The following is a 23,620-nucleotide window of genomic DNA, read 5'->3' as shown; positions in this document are numbered from 1 at the left end:
TTCATTATATAATTGATTCAAATCTTATATTCTATGTTAAGAATTTACTTATTTCTTTTTTATACTCGACAAGTGTAGTGTTAATAAAGTATAAAAATGAAAGAACGTTTCTCCGAACAAAATAATGATTTAACCGAAAGAAAAGGATTAATTGAAAAGAACAAATAGCGAGAGAACAACTTCACAATGGAAAGTTCAAAGAACGTCATATCCAATTACTAGCATAATCTCGGCGGCATTACGATACACGCTACTCGAGGTCGTTTAATTAGAAAATATTAATTAATCGTTCGACGATGAGTTTAATCGCCTAAATAAGCTGCTTTTGAGGAATCTATCGTGAAGAGAGTGGAAGGGGAGGGGATAATGGAGTAGGAGTGGGAGTAACGTCGAATAAGATGATTCGTTTGGCGAGTTCCACCTATTTTCTAACCAAAACTTCTTGTCGACATTTATCATCATTTTCATTTAATTGTTGAGCTCGTTGTAGTTGATTAATGAAATTTATTTGTAATTCGTATTTAATTTAATACAGGCAAACCGAATCAGCAGATTTATCGTTATTCGTTCGCGTGTAAATATTTAAGTGTCATCAAGAAAATTATCTTCATTTTTGATTAAACGCAATTTCCCCCGATAGGTTTACGGTATATAATTATTATTATTCTTTCTTTTTTTTTCTTTAATTTTAAATTTACAATAAATTGAAATAATAAATTGAATCTAACGAATTATTTAATTACGATTATAAACGTGTAACATAATTATTATCTCTAGGTTTATTGTTTTGCAATAATATAAATAGAATAATTATGGAATTTAAACAATATAAAATAAATAAAGTACAAATATATATATATGAAAAATGTTCAAAAAAAAACTTAATATAAAGATCAATATCAAAAATTGGTTAAACGCATTTTCCCGCCTTTTGAAATAAAAGTACATATAGGTTAGGTTACTTCACATAAATGAAAATTACATTTAATGAAGTAGGAAGCATAATCTCATCTCTCTTGTTCGAATTTGTTTGTTTCTTCTTCTTTTTTTTCTTTGTTTTCCATCGTGATAGACTCTTTTCCGTTTCTTTTTCTTTTTTTATTTTAAATTTACAATAAATTGAAATAATAAATTGAATCTAACGAATTATTTAATTACGATTATAAACGTGTAACCTAATTATTATCTCTAGGTTTATTGTTTTGCAATAATATAAATGGAATAATTATGGAATTTAAACAATATAAAATAAATAAAGTACATATATATATAAAAAATGTTCAAAAAAAAAACTTAATATAAAGATCAATATCAAAAACTGGTTAAACGGATTTTCCCGCCTTTTGAAATAAAAGTACGTATATAGGTTAGGTTACTTCACATAAATGAAAATTACATTTAATGAAGTAGGAAGCATAATCTCATCTCTCTTGTTCGAATTTGTTTGTTTCTTCTTTTTTTTCTTTTTCTTTGTTTTCCATCGTGATAGACTCTTTTTCCCCGTTTCTTTTTTTATTTTTTTAGATCAGAAATTAGAATTTCAAGAGTTTGCCGAGTACCAATGCTCATTTAGAAACAGAAAAAAAGAGAAAGAGAGAAAGCAATCGTGGACCGTTTGCGAAGTGAAAGAGAAAGAAAGAAAGAGGTCTGGGATTTGTTGAAGGGGTAAAAAATACCAAGAGAGAGAGAGAGAGAGAGAGGAGTAGTACGAGTCAACGTTTAAACGATGTCACCCTATTCTTTTTCGTTTTATCTATTTTCATCTCTGCGCGAGTTTCCTATTCTCTCTCTCTCTCTCTCTCTCTCTTTCTCTCTCGAACAAAAAAAAGAAAAAAGAAAAAGAAAAAAGAGAGAAAGTGAGAAAGAGAAAGAGAGAGAAAGTGAGTCCACCGGCACTTCTCGAACCACGCTCGGTTTGGTTCAACTTGATTTTTCTAAAGGCCCCCGTACCTACAGACTTTCCATTGCTTCCGTAAACCTCTTCGCTCTCGTGGCTTCCACTTATAAAAGACAAGAAAAAATAAAGAAAGAAATCGCTAAAAAACAAGCCAAGTGGTATAATTCGTCGATAAAATAAAGAGAAAGAAAGAGAGAGAGAGATTACGATCTTGAAAGATAAAAGGAAAACGGGTGTGTGTGTGTGTGGTGTGTGTGTGTGTGTTTTCCATCGCGTCAACCTGTTTTTGATAATTAAACGGACGAATGAATGAATGAATGAATGAATGAATGAATAAAAAGACAAAGTCGGAATGATGATAAATGAATTTCCTCCCCTTTTTATTGTTTTTCTTTTCTTTTCTTTTCTTTTCTTTTCTTTTTTTTCGAAGGTACTCTCTCGCGTCGGATTTTTAATTTTAAATTTTTAATTAACCTACGTAAATATTGGCTAATAAAAAAACAACAACCTCTTAGCCCGGCACTCTTTTTCTTCATCTTCCCTGTTCCCCAATCCCCGTCGCCTCGCTCTCCCCCGTCCCTGTTTCTCTCGTTGCCCTACTCATTATTTCGTATTTTTCTTCTTCTTCTTTTCATTTTTAAATTCTTTCCTCTCCTCCCTCTCTCTTTATTTTTTTTTTTAAACAAGCTTTTCGTTTCTTATTAATTTCGTATTTCAATCGTTTCGCATTATCGTACCCCCCCCCACCCACCCTTTTTTGCAAACGAATTCGTTCTAATTTTTATTCTCACGCGTGTTTTTTTGCGACACCGCGTATATATATGAGCCGTTTATTTTGAAAGTGGCCTAACTCCATTTTTCATTTTTTTCCGGTTACCCACGGTAACATGTACAGCTTCAAATTATCTATCAATAAAGCATTTAAGATTTTTTATATTCCGAGTAAATACGGTAATTCTGGACACATAAGTTTTCAGAGTTAGTTGAATCACTGAACCGTTTATTTTGAAAGTGGCCTAACTCCATTAGGAGTAGAGATTTTGGTGTGGTAGAAATGGCATTAAAAACAAATAATTTACTGTTTGTCCCCCGAGAGTATTATAATATTATCAAAAAGTGTCGGAAAGGTAATAACTTTATTGTACATGAAATGAGACAAGAAGATTTTGTATCAACAAAATTATTGGAAGACGCAATTTTTAAAAGGGTAAGAATTCCAACGGAGAACCAATAAACTGGTTAAAAATATGTTGGATGCGTTTTGTCAAAAATGAATAAGATTTTCTATAAGACATCAATGAATGAGAACGAAAATTTGAAAGTCCTGAATTTAATATCACGTCGGGTAGACCAAGAAAGTTCGAAAATATTGTATTGACACCACTGTATAAAAATATAAGACAAATTACAACCGCAAAATTCAAGGACATAATTGACTTATTACGATATATACCACCGGAACATCATGATTTCTTTAAATCCCTTTCACATACGCAAAATGTAGATGAGTAGAAAATTGTTTTGTAATTTATGTTTGTAAAAATATTTTCAATCGCATAATTTATGTTTTCAAAGTGTTATAAAGATATGTAAAATAAAATAAGTATTGTTTTTTCGCAATTTGAAGCATCTTAAATTATGTTGAATGGACTTCGGTTCCTTCAAATTTTATAACGAATCTGGTTGTTAATTTTGAAAGTGGCCTAACTCCATTCTTGGTAAGAAAACGCATATTATTCACTTAATAATTGCCATTATTTTAATAGCAACTGTAAATTGAACACCTTTAGATACACTTAAGCAACATAACTCATTGTTATTCTTTACGTATATTTTTAATTGCATTGAAACGCAAACCTTTAAATATCTCAATTTAAGGTTATATGGAGTTAGGCCACTTTCAAAATATACGGCTCATACATATATATATATATCTTGTACATCTCTGAAATATTTTAATTTCCTATCTTAATGTCAACGCAGAGAGAGGAAAAATTCTGGTAGGCGGAGATTAAAATGGTAACGCACGCGTATCTCTTCGCATTTATATTTTTCCTTCATTTTCTTTTGCCGTGTTTCGCGAGAGAATGAGAGAAGGGGGGAGGGGGCCGGTGGGGGGTAAAAAAGAAAAGAAAAAAAAGAAAAAAAAACGGAACCCTTTTCACTACTCTCGCTGACGCACGCACTCACTCACGCACGCACTCACTCACTCACTCACTCACTCACTGACACACACACTTACACACGCGAGTACCATACACGCGTGCCATAATCGAGCGGAAGCTAGAGAAACGGGTTTTCCCCCGATATAAATTCATGCGGTGGCATAGGAAAATCGGCAAAAGCCGGGGGATTATATTCTCAAGAGTTTGCCAGCTTTCAGCGTTCATTTCAGTACCCCGTGCCCAGGTTTGTCTACCGTAGGACCGCTTGGAAAAGGTATAAGGGAAAAAGTACGGGGAGATAGTACTATATTGTCAGACGGACAAAGTACCCAGAAGAATTGAGAAAGTGTTAGAGAGAGATAGATAGATAGGTAGATAGATAGACATACATACACACACACACACGCACATATAAAAAAAAAAAAAGCTACGAAGAGGAAGACGAGTGGGAGTGTAGGTGAAAAAAGGGGGAAGATCGTAAAACGGTTATAACGCTTCTCCTCTTCCTTCTCCTCCCCTCCCCTTCTCCACCTTACTGCTAGCTCTTCACCCCCCCCTTCTCCCTCCCCCCATCACCACTTTCCTGAGAATGAACCTACTACATCGGCTCTAGCGATATGCTCTCTTCTAGTCGGATTAAATACCACTATTCCGATCTTTTCCCTTATTCCGTACACACACATACACACATACATATATATACAGCTCTCATCGTTTCTCATGGGCCCCCTCCTACCCCCCTCGACCACCATTTTTCCGTTACTCTTCTTTACTTCTTTCTGAGCCATTGCCTATAAATATGGTGATCGGTAGAAAAAAGAAAAAATATCTACGTGTAACTCGTATAAATTCGTATTTTGGATTCATTGTTTGTTCATTTTTTAGTATAGTATATTTTATTAACGATACTTATTATTATTGATGAGTTATAAACAATAATTATGATATAGTTTTATTTCACGAATGTGTTTGAACACTTTTGAGATGAAATATTTGATTAATTATGGTAGGATTGTAATCTAAAGGATTATGTTGATATGGTTTTTCATGAAAATCGAATTATATGTAGAATCGTTATGATTTATTTATTACAAATGTAATGATTATTGAAACTACGAAAGTATTTGAACAGATCATTTTTTGAAGTATTTTAATATTTAGTAGGATTACTTTTGACACCCCAATAACATCTTTTAATCGATTATTTCGTTTATTTAAACATTTACGGGAATAACCCATTGTTACAAAAAATAATTGTTGAAAAAAAAACAAAAAATATCGAAAATATAATACTGATAGTATAAAAATAAAAATAAAAAATAAAATAAATATAAATAAACAAATAATTAAATTGTAAAAAGATACATAACAATAAAGATAAATATAAATAAATAAATAAATAAATATTATATGTACATAAAATAATATAAAAATAAATAAATAAGTGAATTAAAAAATAAAAAAAAGAGAAAAAGAATAAAAAAAAGAGCAAACGAAAGAATACATACAAATAAATAAATATAAATAAATAAATAAAATATATATATATATAGAAATTAACGAGACATTAAATAAAAAGACTATATAAATATATTAAACAGAATAATAAAATAATTATGCATCTTTAGTAACTTTTCTTTAGTAATTTTTTCCTTTAGTAATTTTTAGTAATCTTAGTAATTCTTTAGTAATTTTTCCTTTAGTAATTTTTAGTAATCTTAGTAATTTTTTTAGTAATTTTTCCTTTAGTAATTTTTAGTAATCTTAGTAATTCTTTAGTAATTTTTCCGTAACACTTGGTGATATGAGTATCATAACTTATCATCATGTAATCATAACTATTACATATATCTATATATTTCGATTTGCTTGAAACTTTACATACATAATCTAAACAGTAATACTTCCATCCAATATTAACAATATATCGATAAGAGTATTGTATAATATATTTATCATAATTAATCAAATATTTCTCATATGATAAGTATTCGAATAAATTGGTGAATCATTTGATATGTTTAAAAATATTCTTTTGAAAATAGATAGAAAATAATGAAATTATTTTCCTTTAGATCGTGTTGAATAATGAACAAACGAACAAACGAACAAACGAACGAATATTCATCAGATGTGATCAAGTTTGACGTTTTCGATTTGACCAATACGGGAAGGGGTTTGGGAGTGGGAGGTTGTGGGAGGCATTCGGGTAGAATTATTTCGCGAGGGACTAAACCTTACGGTCCGTTAATTTCCATTTTATTCTATGCAAAGAGTCAAGACACAAAGCGATTTCTATATCGGTTGTTAATGTTAATGGTAGACTAACGTTGCGTAATGTCGTGACGAAATGAGCTTGCAAATTGCAGTTTGGTTTACGAAGGCCAACCTGAACGAGATATATATATATATTCACCAATAATGGTATACACGTTGGCGAACTTTTAATGATGTTCGATACACGCTATTAAATCGAATCGTTGCTCTTCGTTCGATTCCCTACGTTCGATTATTATTATTATTATTATTATTATTATTATTATTATTACCATCATCGTCGGTGTTCTCTATGTTCTCCAGATGCAATTTTGAATGCTATCGATGTAATTGTAAGTTCATTGAAAAAAAAAGAAAAAAATTATTTTCAACGATTTGCTTTGTTCTCTACAACGATATCCTTGACGCGTTAAAACGAGAATACGAATGGCGATTGCTTTTCAAAAACTGATACGATACTGATGATGCGAATCGAAAAATATATATATATAAAAAAAAAGGAATAAAAATAGATATAGAAACGATAGCAAATAAGGGCTCTGGATGTATTTTTGTCGTTCGTTTTATTTATCCGACAGTTTGAGTATTGTACCTTTCAATAAAAATCATTATTTGTTTGTGCAACAACACTTTTAACAAGCAATTTTATATATATATTCTCTTATTCAACTTGTTCCTTTCAAACATGTATATTATTATTATTATCAAAGGATTCTACGTTTGAAACGTTCGTTACAATAAACTACAGTATATATTAATTTAATAAAAAAGAAGTATACGTATAGAAAATATATATTTGTTGATGTTAAATTTAACGTTAATTTAACATTAACATATACACGTACACGTATATGTACACACATATATATATATATCTTACCAGCAACATACACACTTATCCATTATATGCACATCACTTGCATTGCACAAAACACACGCGCGTATATGTATAATAAAAAATAAAACTGACAGTAATGTAATATCGTTCTAACATCTTCCAACGCTCGGAGAAGACTGACGATTAGTATGAAAATTATTACGTAGTATACTAGACGAACACCGAACGACCTTCTCAACGAACATACGCGAAGATCAACGTGTTTACAAATTCGACGACAAGATTCTTTTCCGAAATAAAATCAATAACATTGGGATATAGAGGAGTGGGGCGGGGTATGCATAAACAAAACATTCTTCGTTTCTTTTTCATTAGTTTAACCATTTTTCTCATACTTCTTTCTTTAAATTGTATACTCTTATACGGAGACCTGTTTAAACGTGTTCCTGTTTTACATATTATGTATATATATATATATATATATATTTTTCTATCTCATTTATTTGTTCATTTATATTAAAAACAATGTTTCGTAACATATTTTTTAACGATGTTTTAATTAATTTTAGGAAATAAATTATATGTATAATGTTATATGTAAATGTATAGGTTATGTGTATATTTATAGGTTATATGCATATGAACAGGTTATATGTACATATATAATTGGTCATAAAAATCGAATATTTAATGAATTTTAATGCCAAATATAAGAACATAGAAAAAATATATTTATTGCGACGAAAATAATCTGTGACTCAAAAATTTTGTAATTATTTTATATTGGGTCATCTAACGCCATCTATATATATATATTATTCTTATTAAAAAAAATCGAAAATGGAGTACATCGCGAAAAAAAAAAACATAAAAAGTTTCGGACTGTAAAAAGGAGGAAAAGTGATAAATTTAATTAAAAAACAACAAAAGATCTTTGCAAAGACCATTTAAAAACGTACAATTTGGAGAAAATAAAAAAAGGCGATTCGTTCGGGTGGATTTGTCAAAAAGTTATGAATATTTAAAACAAAAGGTATGTCATTTCGAAAAAAAAAAAAAAGAAAAATATATTCGTACTTCGAAACGATGAATGGTCGTAAAAATTCGGAAAAGAAAAAAAAAGTAAAAATAAAAAAAGATCGCGAATACGTCTTTTGTCGGGCACGATAACGTATAACATTTTTTTTAGCGGAAAATAGCAGATGCAAATTCATTTTAATAGGTAAATTTTAACATGGAATTTCCCATAGACAATACACATATGTGTATATACATATATACGATATTATACATGCATGAAATAAATATAAAAAAGTTAACTTTGAGGTCGCATCGTAAAACGGGAGTGGTGGTGGGGGGGGGGGGGAGGAGGAAGGGTATTATCGCATGCGTATCTCATGAATGCAATTATATAATATTATATCTTTCTCTGTAATGAACATAGAATTTCAAGGATATAATACGTGGTTCAGCGAGAGTAGTACAAATGAATTTGAAGTAAAATAACAAGCGTGAAGGGAAATCACGTTCACGTTCACGCTCACGCCTACCCCCCCCTTCCCCGTATCCACGCACACTGCTGCTGCTGCTGCTTCATTCCTGTTAATACAGTTAACAAATCTAGGGGAAGGATGACTGTTACAGATAAACGTAAAACGATGTCGGTTTTTACGGGTAACTCTTGTAAAATACGTGCCTGTTCGTAGCATCTCTTTTTTTTTTTTTTTTTTTCTAATTAACTTGAATAAATAATAATCATATGGAACTGAACGTTTTTCATCCTGTATGATAAATGATCGTTGAGATCTAACTAACAATAAGTACGTAACCAAATCCGACATATGTAATATATGAATACCGAAAAAATAAATGCGAAAGAAATGACTGATTAATGTATGAATATATTATTATTATTATTATTATTATTATTATTATTATTAATTGGCATTAAGAACTCGGAAACAAATTCCATCTCCGAAGAAAATCCCTTTTATTCGTATTAACTTACCCTATTTCATTAAAATTTATTCTAATATTATCTTCCCACTTATACTTTTAGGTTTCTATCTAATGGTTTTTTTCCCCATAGGGTAACTACCACTTATTATTTTGTACGAGGTTCGATTCTCATTCATACGTGCCACGTGACCCCTTGCCTCATTTTAATTGGTACACGATTTAATGACGTTTATAATATCCGTACTGCGCCGAGTATAATCGGCGCATTTTTAGGTTATGTAATATAAAAACATGAATGTATTAAAAAAACAAATCGAATGGGATCGTTAGCTAGCAGGAAAATCAAATGATTCGACTAATTAATTAATTTTTAATTAATATTTCGCAATCTAAGTTTCATTAAGAATATATTCATTAAATAAGTATCATCGTATACGATGTTTTCGTTTAATCTAACGCGTATTATATCATTCGATGACGATAATACTTTTGATTTCGTAAATATTAATTGGTCACGAAGTAAAAGAGATTTTGTCAGTTGGTATTTTATTAATTTACCCCCTCCTAGCCCACCCCCTCGTTTGTGTTTAGTTAGCATTTATTATAACGAACGGGAAAAATCGTGAGATAGAACGTTAAAACTGTACCTACCAAACCGAAAAACAGTAGCCAGCAACCCCGAGTCCGCCGATAAATCAGCGTATTAATTTCTAATGAGATTAGCTCGATAAATCATCCTTTTTCCTGTTATTTGCACACACACACACACACACACACGAATGGTAAACTCCTGTAACTGGGTGAGTACGATCGGGCTCGTTTGCCGTGGGGGAGGGGGATGTGAATTCCGTGTGCGTTTACGCGTGACCCATATTTTTCCACCAATACCACCGGGCTGATCTCTTTCCAAGTATCTCAGTTACACATCAACTTTACTCTATTCAATTTTGGAGTCATCGATATTTCATTATCCCAAATTATTCGTTTAATTATCCTATCGATATATACACGAAGTGTATTATTAAATCGATAAACGAGTATTTCGTTACGCTAGCTGAACTCTGACATATCAGGTGGGAATCAGTTATGGTTATTTAGTCGATATAACAAAAAAAAGAAAACAAATTCATAAAAGAGTGCATATTAGATATTTGCCAATTGGCTGATTGCCAGGTTATAAAGGTAAACACGTGAACAACTTGGACTTGAGGAATGGAAATTGGTAACTGAATAAAAGAAAAAAAAAGGTATGACCAAGAGATATACCCACACAAGCGACTGTCTATAATTTATTCACTAACTTTTCAGGCCAAAGTGTATGACTATTTTATATCCGAAGATAAGCCCTATCATCTTTCTCAACGTATAGGGATATAAGGGCTTGAGGTGAGAGAACGAATAAGGGAAAGAGGACATAGTAAAACGTTGCAACGGCCGTACGTTTCTCGGATGAAGAAGTAAAACGTGTCCCGTAAAGTGACGCGGAGACGTCGCTAAAATACATCACACGTATGTATGTAATACACTTATACGTGTGTAGGACACATACTTACCACGCTCACACGTATAGGGTTCACCATATGCTAATAAATAACGCCGTAAAACATTCAATGGCGTTTCTTCGTTCTCCCACAACCGCGACAAAGTGTAGACTGATATCGAGATATCTTTTTTATGTCGGGAAGGACAGGGAGAGGGAGGGGGGTGGAGAGGAGGAAGAAAAAGAGAAAGGAAAAGAGTGGGTGGATGGGTGAGTTGGGTTGAAGTCTTGCTGAAACTATCAGAGCCACGAAGAAATATCGAAGTTACGAAGAAATAAGACGGAGCGAAAGAGAAGATAAATTTATAAGGGTTGCAGAGAGAGAGAGAGAGAGAGAGAGATAGTAAGAAAAGTTGAGAACAAATGTACAAGGAAAGAAGATTCAGTAAGAAGAAGAAAAAAAAAAAAGAAAAAAAGAAGAAAAGAAAAGAAAAGTACAATCGATTGGTACGGAAACGAAACAGTGGATACTTCATCGGAGACTTTCGATATGGAAAAATGTGACGGAGGTATAATAAACAATACAAAAATAAAATAAAAAAAGAGCGAATTCCCGATGGAAAGGTGGTTTCATCTTCGACCGGTGGCGCCCCGGGGGTTGGGGGGAGGGACTTTCCAATTAGATATGAAAAGAATTCGTTTCGTTTGTCGCACCTCTGTTTTTTTTTTCTTTTTTTTTCAAACGAGTAAATATTATTCGATCGTTCGAGAAAGTGAATTGAAAAAATTGGCATTAATTGTCCCGGTTGGGTCGAAACTTGACGAAATTATGAGAGAGATAAAAGAATATATATATATGAGCCGTTTATTTTGAAAGTGGCCTAACTCCATATAACCTTAAATTGAGATATTTAAAGGTTTGCGTTTCAATGCAATTAAAAATATACGTAAAGAATAACAATGAGTTATGTTGCTTAAGTGTATCTAAAGGTGTTCAATTTACACTTTCTATTAAAATAATGGCAATTATTAAGTGAATAATGTGCGTTTTCTTACCAAGAATGGAGTTAGGCCACTTTCAAAATTAACAACCAGATTCGTTATAAAATTTGAAGGAACCGAAGTCCATTCAACATAATTTAAGATGCTTCAAATTGCGAAAAAACAATACTTATTTTATTTTACATATCTTTATAACACTTTGAAAACATAAATTATGCGATTCAAAATATTTTTTACAAACATAAATTACAAAACAATTTTCTACTCATCTACATTTTGCGTATGTGAAAGGGATTTAAAGAAATCATGATGTTCCGGTGGTATATATCGTAATAAGTCAATTATGTCCTTGAATTTTGCGGTTGTAATTTGTCTTATATTTTTATACAGTGGTGTCAATAAAATATTTTCGAACTTACTTGGTCTACCCCGACGTGGTATTAAATTCAGGACTTTCAAATTTTCGTTCTCATTCATTGATGTCTTATAGAAATCTTATTCATTTTTGACAAAACGCATCCAACATATTTTTAACCAGTTTATTGGTTCTCCGTTAGAATTCTTTACCCTTTTAAAAATTGCGTCTTCTTATAATATTGTTGATACAAAATCTTCTTGTCTCATTTCATGTACAATAAAGTTATTACCTTTCCGACACTTTTTGATAATATTGTAATACTCTCGGGGGACAAACAGTAAATTATTTGTTTTTAATGCCATTTCTACCACACCAAAATCTCTACTCCTAATGGAGTTAGGCCACTTTCAAAATAAACGGTTCAGTGATTCAACTAACTCTGAAAACTTATGTGTTCAGAATTACCGTATTTACTCGGAATATAAAAAATCTGAAATGCTTTATTGATAGATAATTTGAAGCTGTACATGTTACCGTGGGTAACCGGAAAAAAATGAAAAATGGGGTTAGGCTACTTTCAAAATAAACGGCTCATATATATATATTGGAAATTTGTTTTTTTTTTCGAAAAAGAAAATTGAATAAAAATAGTATTACGAATGAAATATATCGAGTGAGACGACGTGCGTTAACATTATTGGACCAGACGACACTCGATATATGCGAACGACGACGACGACGACGACGTCAAAGACCTAAAATGCATTTTGAAGGTATATCGCAGGTATGACGGAGATGGAAACAAATTGGTAGGGAAACCAATTTGCAAAGTTAATTATACAAGTGCGTGAGGAAGACCTCGAGGATGTTCACGCGTCTAGTTCGAAGGATGTATCGAGGGTTCGTTTCAAATTGAGAAGGGTTGAAAGTTGATGCGCAACCTTTGGAGTAACGTATAGGACGTTAATGTATTTAAATACATATATATAAATAAAAAAGGATAAAGGAAAAGGATGAAATGCGAGCCCCTCTTGATTTCTCTATTGGAAATGGAACAAGTTTTGAAAAAAGGGATACAAAAAGATAGATAGGGAACCAAAAAAAAAGAAGAAGAAAGGAACGTGTAAAGTTTTAGCCGAACGTTTCCCACACATACACGCACACACATACACACACAGAGACACATGTCATTCTTTATATCTCTTAATCGTACATGTGTGTGTGTGTGTGTATGTGTGAGAAAAGTGGTGGCGAGCGTCGACGAACCAGTCTGGTTTAGCAGAGCAGCAGAAGACGACATCAGCAACGCAACGTTGAAGAAAGGAGTAGTGGGGGGGGGGACGAGTAGATCGTTTCATTCTTTTTGTAACGTTAGCACGAGCATTGCGGTGTGTTGGGCTTGTAAATGCGAGTATCTTCTGGTATCCGGGCAAGAAGAAGAGGAAGAGGGATGAGAAGAAGGGAGCTTCGGTCTGCATCGAAGCTCACAGCTTCAACTTCACCCCCCTCTACCCCAACCCCCGATTGGTAGGTAGTAGTATCGTCTCGGCAGACACCTCCATGTATACATAGAACGTACATGGCCACCGGAAGGTACCGTAGGCGGGACAGTCCTCCCACCTACACAATACCGGAAACACAGTTCTTGCATTAGCCAAAGAAAGATTTCTGTTGAATCGAGGTGCCAGAAGAGATAAAAGAAAGACAGAGGAATGGGTTTTCCTCTCTTTTGTTAGACCATTGTCTAGAGAAATGTTACTCGTTAGAATGAGACAAAGAAATATGGAGATAGAATAAAGGATAAATAGTGACACGCCGTTGTGTACAAGCGTTGGAAAAAGGGTGGGGGAAGAGAAGAAGAAGAAACAGAAGAAGAAGAAACAGAAGAAGGAGCAAGTGTGTTGGAGTGGGGATAGCGCTAATTCTATTCGTACGCAATGCGTGTATCACGTGTTATGACGTTAATTCTGATTTGTCGAGGGAAAGGTCGTGTAAAATGTATAGAATGACCAATCGTCGTCCGTTCTAACCTCATCGCCCTACGATCCTCACGTTTGCTCGGTCAATCGTGAATTCAATGAAATTTCAGGATCTCTCTCTCTCTCTCTCTCTCTCTATCTATCTATCTAGTTATCTGTCTTTCTCTTATTCGTGTTACCTACCTTCCTTGTTTTCAGAACAAATTTGCAAACTCCATGAGAGAATCCGTATTTGTATATGCGCATATATATGTTTTATATATATATATTTAGGTTTATTTGTTCGGTCAATCAATATATTCCTACTCCAGTTTACATTACATTTTATTCCTTTTTCTGGATTTCATTTGTCGACCAAATTCGCAGAGTGAATTTTTTCCTTTTCAATTGTTCATCTATCTATATATTCATCTGTCTTTTTAAAGTTATGTTTTTTAGGTTATGTAAGATAGTAATGTATCGGTTAACCCTTCTTTATGGTATTCTACGAACAATTATTCATTTCGTAGGATATTCAATATGATGAAAATAAAAATCAATAATTATGATAGTTCTTACGAGTTAAAATTTGTAGAAAGTCATATAAACATCTTTCAATAAAAGTAATTTTCTAGAGGACATTTACTCAGTCTAACAGGAGACTTCGAAGAGGACGGTACACAGATCCTATACACCGAGCTGTTAGACAACAACAGTCACTTCTATCGATTAATTAATAATTATTTTAATTCTCCAATACACTCTTCTTATATTTTAGTTTGTTTTAACACATATATATTGATTGAAATAATACATTTCTGTACTTTGAATATTAAATAATTTCGATGTGATATTCTTTTCGATGAAAATTTTATCTTCTCGAAGTCATCACTGCACAGGAACGTTAAAACAAATGTATATTAGTTTAAACAATTAGATAACAATGTAAAAATGCTAAAATCCGAACGTTACAATCTTAAATTTGATGTATTTGGTGTATTATTCTCTTTGTACACATGCGCAACGTTCGGAAAGTCAGATAAACAACATCGAATAAAAGTACTTTCACAGAGGACAACGTGTCAGTTTAACAATGGATTTCGAAGAGGAACGTACATCGAAAGGTAAATCCACGTTTTTAGATTACAATATACACTGTGTCCGATTAATTAACAATTATTTAAGATATATCTAATGCAGTACTATACTTTACTAATATTTTGGATTATTTAAACATTCCTGATTAATGATAACTTTGAGTTGAAATTTGTCATTTAATATAATATTCGATCGAAATTATTTATTCGAAGTATATTAAAATAATTTTGAAATAAATCATACTTCGCGTATTATTCTTACTTTTAATGGGTTATCCCAAACATACTAATTTTCAAAGAAAACGTATCAGCGAATTATTTTTCACGTGATAAATAAGAGTTTTATCACTCGCTTCGAGGTTAACATTTATCTACTGATATATTGAAAATATTTTTAAATTTATAACAAGTATAGATGAATTTCGTGAGTTAGAATCTCGTTGAACGATCACGTTCAGATGTCTAATGACAGAACGCATTATGCGCAATTATTAAAACAAGAAATCTATTTTAATCGTTTCCATCTGGCCGCGTACGCGTACATTTAATGGAGGATGGGTAGATGGGTGGTGGGGGTAAAATGGGGTTGAAAATTTCTGTTATAACCGGTACCGATACGCTTAAAGTGTTTTAATTCGTTGCTTATTGTCTTTCACTCATTTTGCAAGACGTTTAAATTAAAATTGTAGTTCCCATAAAGGAGACAAGAGATACTGAAGTGTGTATGTGTGTGTGTGTGTCTGAGAAAGAGAGAGAGAAAGAGAGAAACATCATTTATTTCCATAGATTTTAACAAGCTCTGGTATGGGAAAGAGATGAAAAAAAAAATTACCATTATGCAGCAAGATAAAGAAGGATTGAATGATGGAAAGTAAGAAGGAAAAGAAATATTCTATGTGATTGTGAAGATCTTGTTATACAGAGGGTTTCCTTCTTCGTTTGTTGGATGAATTTTCCCCGAAAGCCATTGTGATTTCATCGTCGTAGGAAACATCTTCGATTCTTTTCTGAAATATGGAAGACTCTTTGAACATTAACGGAGACGAAAGGGGTAGGAGGGGAGAGGGGGTAAAGTCTACGGGAGTCTAACGGGAACGCGAAAGTTTTACTTTTCCACTTAGTTCGGTGCACTTCGATGCTAAAAGAGAACCGAAGTTACGATTTATTTATGCTTTTGACATAATTCAGTCGCTTACGTAAAAAGTATATATATGTATGTGTGTGTATATGTGTCGATTGGTGGGTGTATGCGTTGATACTTTTCCAAGAAAAAAAAAAGAAAACTAAGTTGTTTGATAGTATAAAGAACAAATGCGAAAAAATTGTGTATAAATTTATTTTAGATATTTATTTTGTGTATATATTAATTACATTTTACAATGTATTTAATTTATTATTATTTTTAAATATTACCTGTAAAAAAGAAATTAAAATAATTCTTTATTCTTCTTGCACGTGTGTCTTTTCATGTAATTATTTTATACTCTCTCTTTCTCTCTCACTCTTTCAGTGATCTTAAACTACCACGCCACCGCACGCAGAGCGTGGAAAATCGGAACTAACAAAATTATAATTTCTTTACATATATATATATTAGTTTTGTTAAGAATAATTAGGATATTAATATATATCTATAGAAATAATATTTATTTAAATATATGAAGTACACATTTATTCTTGGAAACGAATCATACGAACCAATATTACCAAAAACCATTAACTATACATTTCTAACCTTAAAACCATACACGCTACTTTAAACCAAACCTTCTCGTTGTCCCTTTGTCGCTTATATATATATAGATTATTCTCTCTATCATCCTTTTGTTCTTTCCTTGGTTTCGGTTCGAGAATATTCGAGAAGTTTCTCTGTACGACCAAAACATCAGTTGATAATTTCAATCGGTTCAACTTGACAACACACACAGCATACTCTTACGCAACAAAGGAGTTATATTTAGTTTCCTACTTTCTCTTTTCTTATACATATTTATAATAATATACTTGTAATCTTAGAGAAAATAAATCTAACAATCTCAACAACGTTTTTTTTTTAATAAAAATAATATCAAATAAATGAACGTCTATCCGAATTTAACGTATAGCGAGTGATTCGTCATTTTCTCTTTCTTTTTTTTTTTTTTATTTTTTTCTATTGAACAACGTAGGAGAGAATATCGAAGAAAATATTCCGTAATAGTAATGGTGAAAAAAAAAAAAAAAAAAGAAAAAAAAAACAAACTCTGAAAGAAATAAAAAAAGTATGCGGAAATAAATGGAAAACAAAAAATGGGGAGGGAAAAAAAAGAAAGAGAGGGAGAGAGAAAAGAACGGTGAGTGGTGTGTCGTCGAAAGTGGTGGGGGGGAGGGGGGGAGAACGGAACGCTAGCCAATATCGATGTGTTTCTTATTGAAAGTATGGAAACTATAGCAAAATGGTTCCACTACCCGTGAGTACTTGTCTCGAAGAGAGAAATAAAGAAAGAGAGAGAGAGAGAGAGACTTTCTCTCACAACTCGCCTATTTTCCTAGTTACTACTTCTCTTCTCGTCCTGTGGATCCCCGAGCGACCATGCTCGTCGTTCCATTTTCAAGAATGGAAAAGAAAAGAACACATCCGAGTAAGGAACGACAATTTTTCGTCCGCGCCAAGAAGAACGTGTATACTAAAAAGAACAAAACTAAAAACCGACAAAAGAAATAACAAAACAAACACGAACATTGCCAGAGACGAAAACAGAGAGAGTGGGAGAGAGGTATGTGTGGGGTGGGGGGGAGAAGCTGGATGAGAAGGGACGAATGAGGGAAGGTAGGGGAAGAAAGGTTGTAGTTAAAATAGACAAAAAAATACGATCACAATAAATAATTATCGTATAATTGATACCCCCCCCCCATTGTCATTTGTGACAGTAATATAATATAATTGAAATAAAATTAATAAATAAAAAGAACGATCAAATATATGCAGTTTTTTTTTACTTTTTAATAAGTTTCTTCTATTTTCTCGTTCCTCGCTTTTTATTATATATATATATATATAATATGTTTTTAATCCTTAATTTGTTGAGAGTAAGAACCACAATTAGATTAGTCTAAAATAAGAGGTATTTATTAAAACATAATAGGTTAGGTTAATAACTTTACAATATTTACACGTGATCAACTAACCTAAAATAAGAGAATCAACAATTAAAAGTTCATGCTCCCGTTTCTCTATTAATTGATGCCAATTTTAATGCGTTTTCAATTAAATTTAATTTACAAGACTTTTCTACTAAACTTCTAAAACGCTCTTGCCAGATTTCAAGACTCTCACTCCTACAAGATTTCAAACACCAACCGTCACTCCTGCTAGCCTTTGTTCTTCCAATGTATGGCGCCACATTCAAACAGCCAATCACTCAATGCACCGGCACATGCGTACAAAGCTTACATATATATTTTTTTTTTCAGTTAATCATTTCCAAAATTGATTTACAACTACTTAGTATGTACTTGAGATCAACGAACGGTATTAAACCTCCCCCCCAATAAACAAAAAACGAAAGACGAAGCAATATTAACATTAGAGCAAGAAAGAAAGAGAAAGAGGAGGGGGGGGTAGGGAATGGAGATGGGTAGATTTTTATGAAGTACATTCTAGATCATAAAATAATATTCTAAGCTGATAGGAATGCTTTATAATATTGGAATAAGGGAACAATGGGGGGGGGGGTCTTTCTTATTCCCTCTTTCAATGTTATATAATGCAGGAGAAAAAGGGTAATGAAACGAAAAGAAAGAAAGAGAGAGAAAGATAGAAATAGGAAAAGTGTATGAAAAGAATAAGACAAGGTTTTGCGAGTGTTTGTAGGTTGGTTGGTTGGTTGGTTGGTTGGTTGGTAGAACCTTGGCGAAACTATAGTGAGTACTAGCGCGGAAAGTAACTCGTTGAATTTATATCGTAGTAAACATTACCATAAGTTTAAGTTGAGTATCCCATTTAGTGTGTGGCTCGGAGGTATGTACCTACGAATCTAGTAATTCTTGCCAACTTTACTATGTTCTCCGACGCGCTAACGTTACTTATAGCCAAACCGTACCACGAGAAAAAATTTATAGCAAAACCCGCGCTTACCCCCACCACCACCAACACCACCACCACCACCAATGTTCTCCCCCTCTCCTCTACTCTCGTCTCTCACTTGTTTCATTTCTTTTCTTCCTTTCCTTTTTAAAACGAACTTTTTTGAACGAACTGACGCGCGTGTGTGTCTGTGTGTGTGTGTGTGTGGTCGAGTTAGAGAGAGAAAAAAGATGAATTTTTCGAATGGGCTTTCGAATGTTCTTTTTTTATTTAATTTTTTTTTTTATTTTATTTACAAACGAATGATATAAATAGCCAAATGAGATTCGTATTCCTAGCGAATGGTATTACAACAGGCAGACGAAATGAATAAAATTCTTTTTTTTTGTATTCTCAGCCTATTTTTAAAAGCATTTCCCCTCCCTTTAATTTGATCATTCGATCGTGAGTTTCCTTTAATAATAATTAAACTGCAACCTGTTGCATCTGTCCTTCTTCTTGCACTAACAAATCCGTTTGACGCGTTGCCACGGACTACAAAGGGACGCTTGTTAGGTCGGGGGGAAGGGGAGGGAGCAGGAAGGAGTGGGGTGAGAGAGAGAAAAGAACGTCTAACAAAATAGAGAATAAAGAGAAAAGGAAAAATGAGGGAAAAGGGAGGGAAGAAAAGGTAAAAAAAAAATAGGAAAAAGAAAACAGAAAGCTCCGGTTACGATCGATATCTTTTCAATGAGGTAGGAGGAACGTTATATACGTTTATAAGAGGTTAAGGAAGGAAAGAGAAATGAAGAAAGAAAAAAAAGAAAGAAACGGGGGGTGGGGGTTGGAAGGAAAAGGAAGAGGAAGAGGAAAAAGAAGAAGAAGAAAAAGTAAAAGAAAAAAAGAAAAACACGTGAGGTTTTATTCGAGAGGAGTGAGTAAGAGTGTGCCGCAGTTGCGTTGATTAGATTTTCCAAGAAAAGAGCCATCGTAATTTTCCACCCTCCTTGTTCGGCAATGTTACGAATGGAATTTCTCTCTCTCTTTCTCTTTGTCTTGTTCTTCTTTCTCTCTATTTCTCTTCATTTGCCGGGGTTAAACCTTGAAATTCAAAGCCAATTCGGTGATCCGAGAAAAGACGAAAGAGAAGATGAAGAAGAAGAAGAATAAGAAGAACCCCGAACCCCTTTGTGCACGTTTGACCTCTCACGTATCGGGTGTGTTCGATTCACGAACGATTCTCTGATCTAATCGAATCACTTGTTTTCAATTTGACCTCGGATAAGATAACGATAGGAATTTATTTTCTTTGTTTATTCTTTTCCTTTTTTTTTTGGGAAAGGTCGAATAAAAATTTTAGGGGGTCGAAATTAAAATTGAAAATATTTGTTAATTAAGAAAGATCTGGTAGTGGTAGAGATAGTAATACGTGAAATTCGGTTGATGTTAATATACAGAATTTCAAGACACCCCGTAGACTGATAAGATGCAAAGGTGAACATTAGGAACGCCTAAATTCGAAGAAGTCGTTCCCGGTGGAGTGGAGGTCCGCTTTATTAAACCTTTCACCTTAGGTAGACCCTTGGCGAGCGTGCAGAACACCTTAACCCTCTCGGAAGGTTTAAACTAATGGTCGAACGTCGATGATGCTTCACTTCTAAGGGTTCCACCCTTTGCGTTCCTTCGCTTGGTTGGAACGTTCAAAGGCAAAGTTAAAGCCATAAAGGGAAAGCGAAATAGAGAGAGAGAGAGAGAATGAGAGAGAGAGAGAATGAAAGAGAGAGAGAGAGAGACTATCTGCTAGTCATAAAATTTTCCCTCTTTAAATAGTTCGATGTAACGTTATTGATTTATTTCTGCGAGAATATTTAACAATACGTGTTCTTGTTTAGTTTTATAATACATTTTAGATTCTCTAATTTATTTAAATGTAATTGTTGCACGCACACGAAAATTATTTTACCGTCTAAAATGTCTGTAGATTCTTCGATGTAGATTATTTTATAAATAAACCACGTTTCAATTCTTCTGGAATTTAACGAAACTATAATAGTTCGAATAATCGTCATTCTTAAGCATCGTTTTAATTTGCCCCTCTTGTTAGGTTAACTTTCGAAAGTGTTTGTTTTATATTCATTTGCAGGACGATTTCGAGGACATATTTTTGGAAGGAACAATGAATCTCATTCATTTGGCATAAATATTGGCAACGATCAAATTCAGTGCAAATATTGCCGGCTAAATAAAAAGTCCGTTACTTTCACACAACCATATTTATAATCTTCGTATTCATACACGTTTAAAAAAAAAGAGTTCATACGCTGAAAAGATTTTTCTTTAACAAGCCAATAACGTTTTCTCTCAATTTTCATTGGTTAAATCAACATTTTTTATTTTATTTTACTAATTCTTGCTTTCATCATCTCAACATAACCTATACGAAATAACGAGAAGACTCCATGTTGGAAAAATTGTTAACCTATATGCACATATTATTGTAAAATAATTCACAATTAAGAAAAATTCTAGAATATTCTAATTTAACGAACGAGCTTTAAAATTGTCATTACTTATAAATTTTGATATTTTCTTTATTGTTAGAGTTTATTTAAGATTGATTAATAATCGTATTTTCAAAATTTAAAGTAGACGGTACTCGATCAGTATAACAAATCAGCTGGACAAGCAAGAATAGAATAGAAATCGCATTGTTGTACAATTTCGATTGGAAAATTATAAAAATTATATTAATTAATTATATTAATTATATTATTTATTTATATTAATTATTTTTATATTAATTTTTTATATTAATTATATTTATATTAATTATTATTAATTATAAATATTAAAATTATATTAATTAATTATAAAAAAAAAAATAAATTATATTATCCCGTTTTAGACGACATGATAAATATAAATTTCGTATATATATACACGAATTATATATATTACATTATCTTATATTTTACTTTATACAAAAATAAATGTTTGTTAATATTACACAAATTCTATGTTATATTTTATTAACATTAATATATTAACCATCAGAAAATAATAATAATAATAATAATAATAATAATAATAATAATACAATGGTGATAAATAGATCGTTTGTTGGACATTTATTATGATATTTAATGAAATGTAGTATCTCTTTGAAAATATCCATTTGAAATGGTTCTCGTTTAAAATATATATAAACGCGCGGCGGCTTGATAACTCATTTCGTTAGAAATACGAGCGTGGAAAGATAAACGAGCGTCGTCATTTGAGTATCAAACGGCGAAAGACGCGAAAAGTGGAAGGGAAGTGGAAGTGGTATTGGACGAGGAGTAGTGGAGTGGGGGTAGAAAAGGGGGAAAGAGGAGTAGGAGTAGGAGTAAGAGTAGGAGGTAGAAGGAGGTTGAAATTAGCACGTAATACCGCTAAATTATCATTCGTAGAATAATACAATAACTTACCGAGTATCTGGCTGAGAATGGTACGGCCATCTTCGCCTAGACAGGCGCTGCGTGCGTCAAAGGGATTCGTGAATTGCACGAAGGCGTATCCTTTGTGCATGGAAATCCCTGCGAAACAACAACAACAAACAACAAAAATAATTACGACGTTTTCGGATTATTTCCAAACGCGGCCGGTTTTCTCTCTCTCTTTCTCTCTCTCTCTTTGCTTTTTCTTTTCATTCTTGTTCGCAAAGAAGGTACGTCGAAAAAGATAGAAATAGAAAGAGAGAGTGAATGTGCGTCTGTGTGTGAGTGAGAGAGAGAGAGAGACGTATCACAAAGGGATTTTCATTCGAATGAAAGAGACAGGAAAGAAAGAGAATTGAAATGATTACCTGAGTATCCGACAAAATCCGAGTTATTTCGTGCAATAACTGTAGGAAATGAGTAAACAGAAAATTCCCTAAAGAATGTTCCACGGATTTATATTCCTCGAGTTCTCCGGGAAGAATCGAAACAATTGTCTCAAGATTTTCCGTCCCTTTTTTTTGTTTTTTTTTTTTTTTCTACTTCCCTTTCTTTTTTTTTTTGTATACTTTCCTTGCTTGCTTACTTTCTTTCTTTCTCTTTTCTCTCTTTCTCTCTTGGAAAATAATCTTAATTATCATAATTAATTATTTACATATCTTATTCTCTAGCCTGAAAGATGCTTTTTTCATGGATCGCATATATTAATTACTATTATTTTCGACGGTAACGTTTCATCGTCTCGTAATCCCCTTTTTTAATTTATTCATTTATTTTTTCTTTTGTATATACATAAAAATAGTTTGTACAGTTATAAAACGAGAGAATAGCATCAAAGGACACGTACAATCTCGTGTCCTTCATTTTCCTAAAGTCCGTTCTAATTAATATGAAATTTTTTTTAACGATGGGAGAAAAAAAAAGATGAAAAACAAAAAAAAAGACGAGAGGAAAAAAGAAGAAAAAGAAGAAGAAGAAACAAAAGAAAAACGAGAAAGAACGAAACAAAAAAAAAAGAAAAGAAAAGGAAATAAAAGAAGGAAGAAACGAAACAAAAAACAAAACAAA

General features: G+C 32.6%; 1 protein-coding gene across 1 annotated transcript in view; it reads right to left on the bottom strand.

Moving 5' to 3' along the window:
- The window catches only part of LOC122513505, a 339,389-nt gene that overhangs the window by 101,352 nt on the left and 214,417 nt on the right, over nucleotides 1-23,620 (bottom strand). The window contains 1 exon segment of the mRNA XM_043629900.1: nucleotides 22,544-22,651. Coding sequence (XP_043485835.1) covers nucleotides 22,544-22,651 — 108 coding nt within the window.

The sequence above is a fragment of the Polistes fuscatus genome, unplaced genomic scaffold (assembly GCF_010416935.1).
Source record: "Polistes fuscatus isolate 324 unplaced genomic scaffold, CU_Pfus_HIC Scaffold12, whole genome shotgun sequence".
NCBI lineage: Eukaryota > Metazoa > Arthropoda > Insecta > Hymenoptera > Vespidae > Polistes > Polistes fuscatus.
This window is presented reverse-complemented; position numbering and strand designations above follow the sequence as displayed.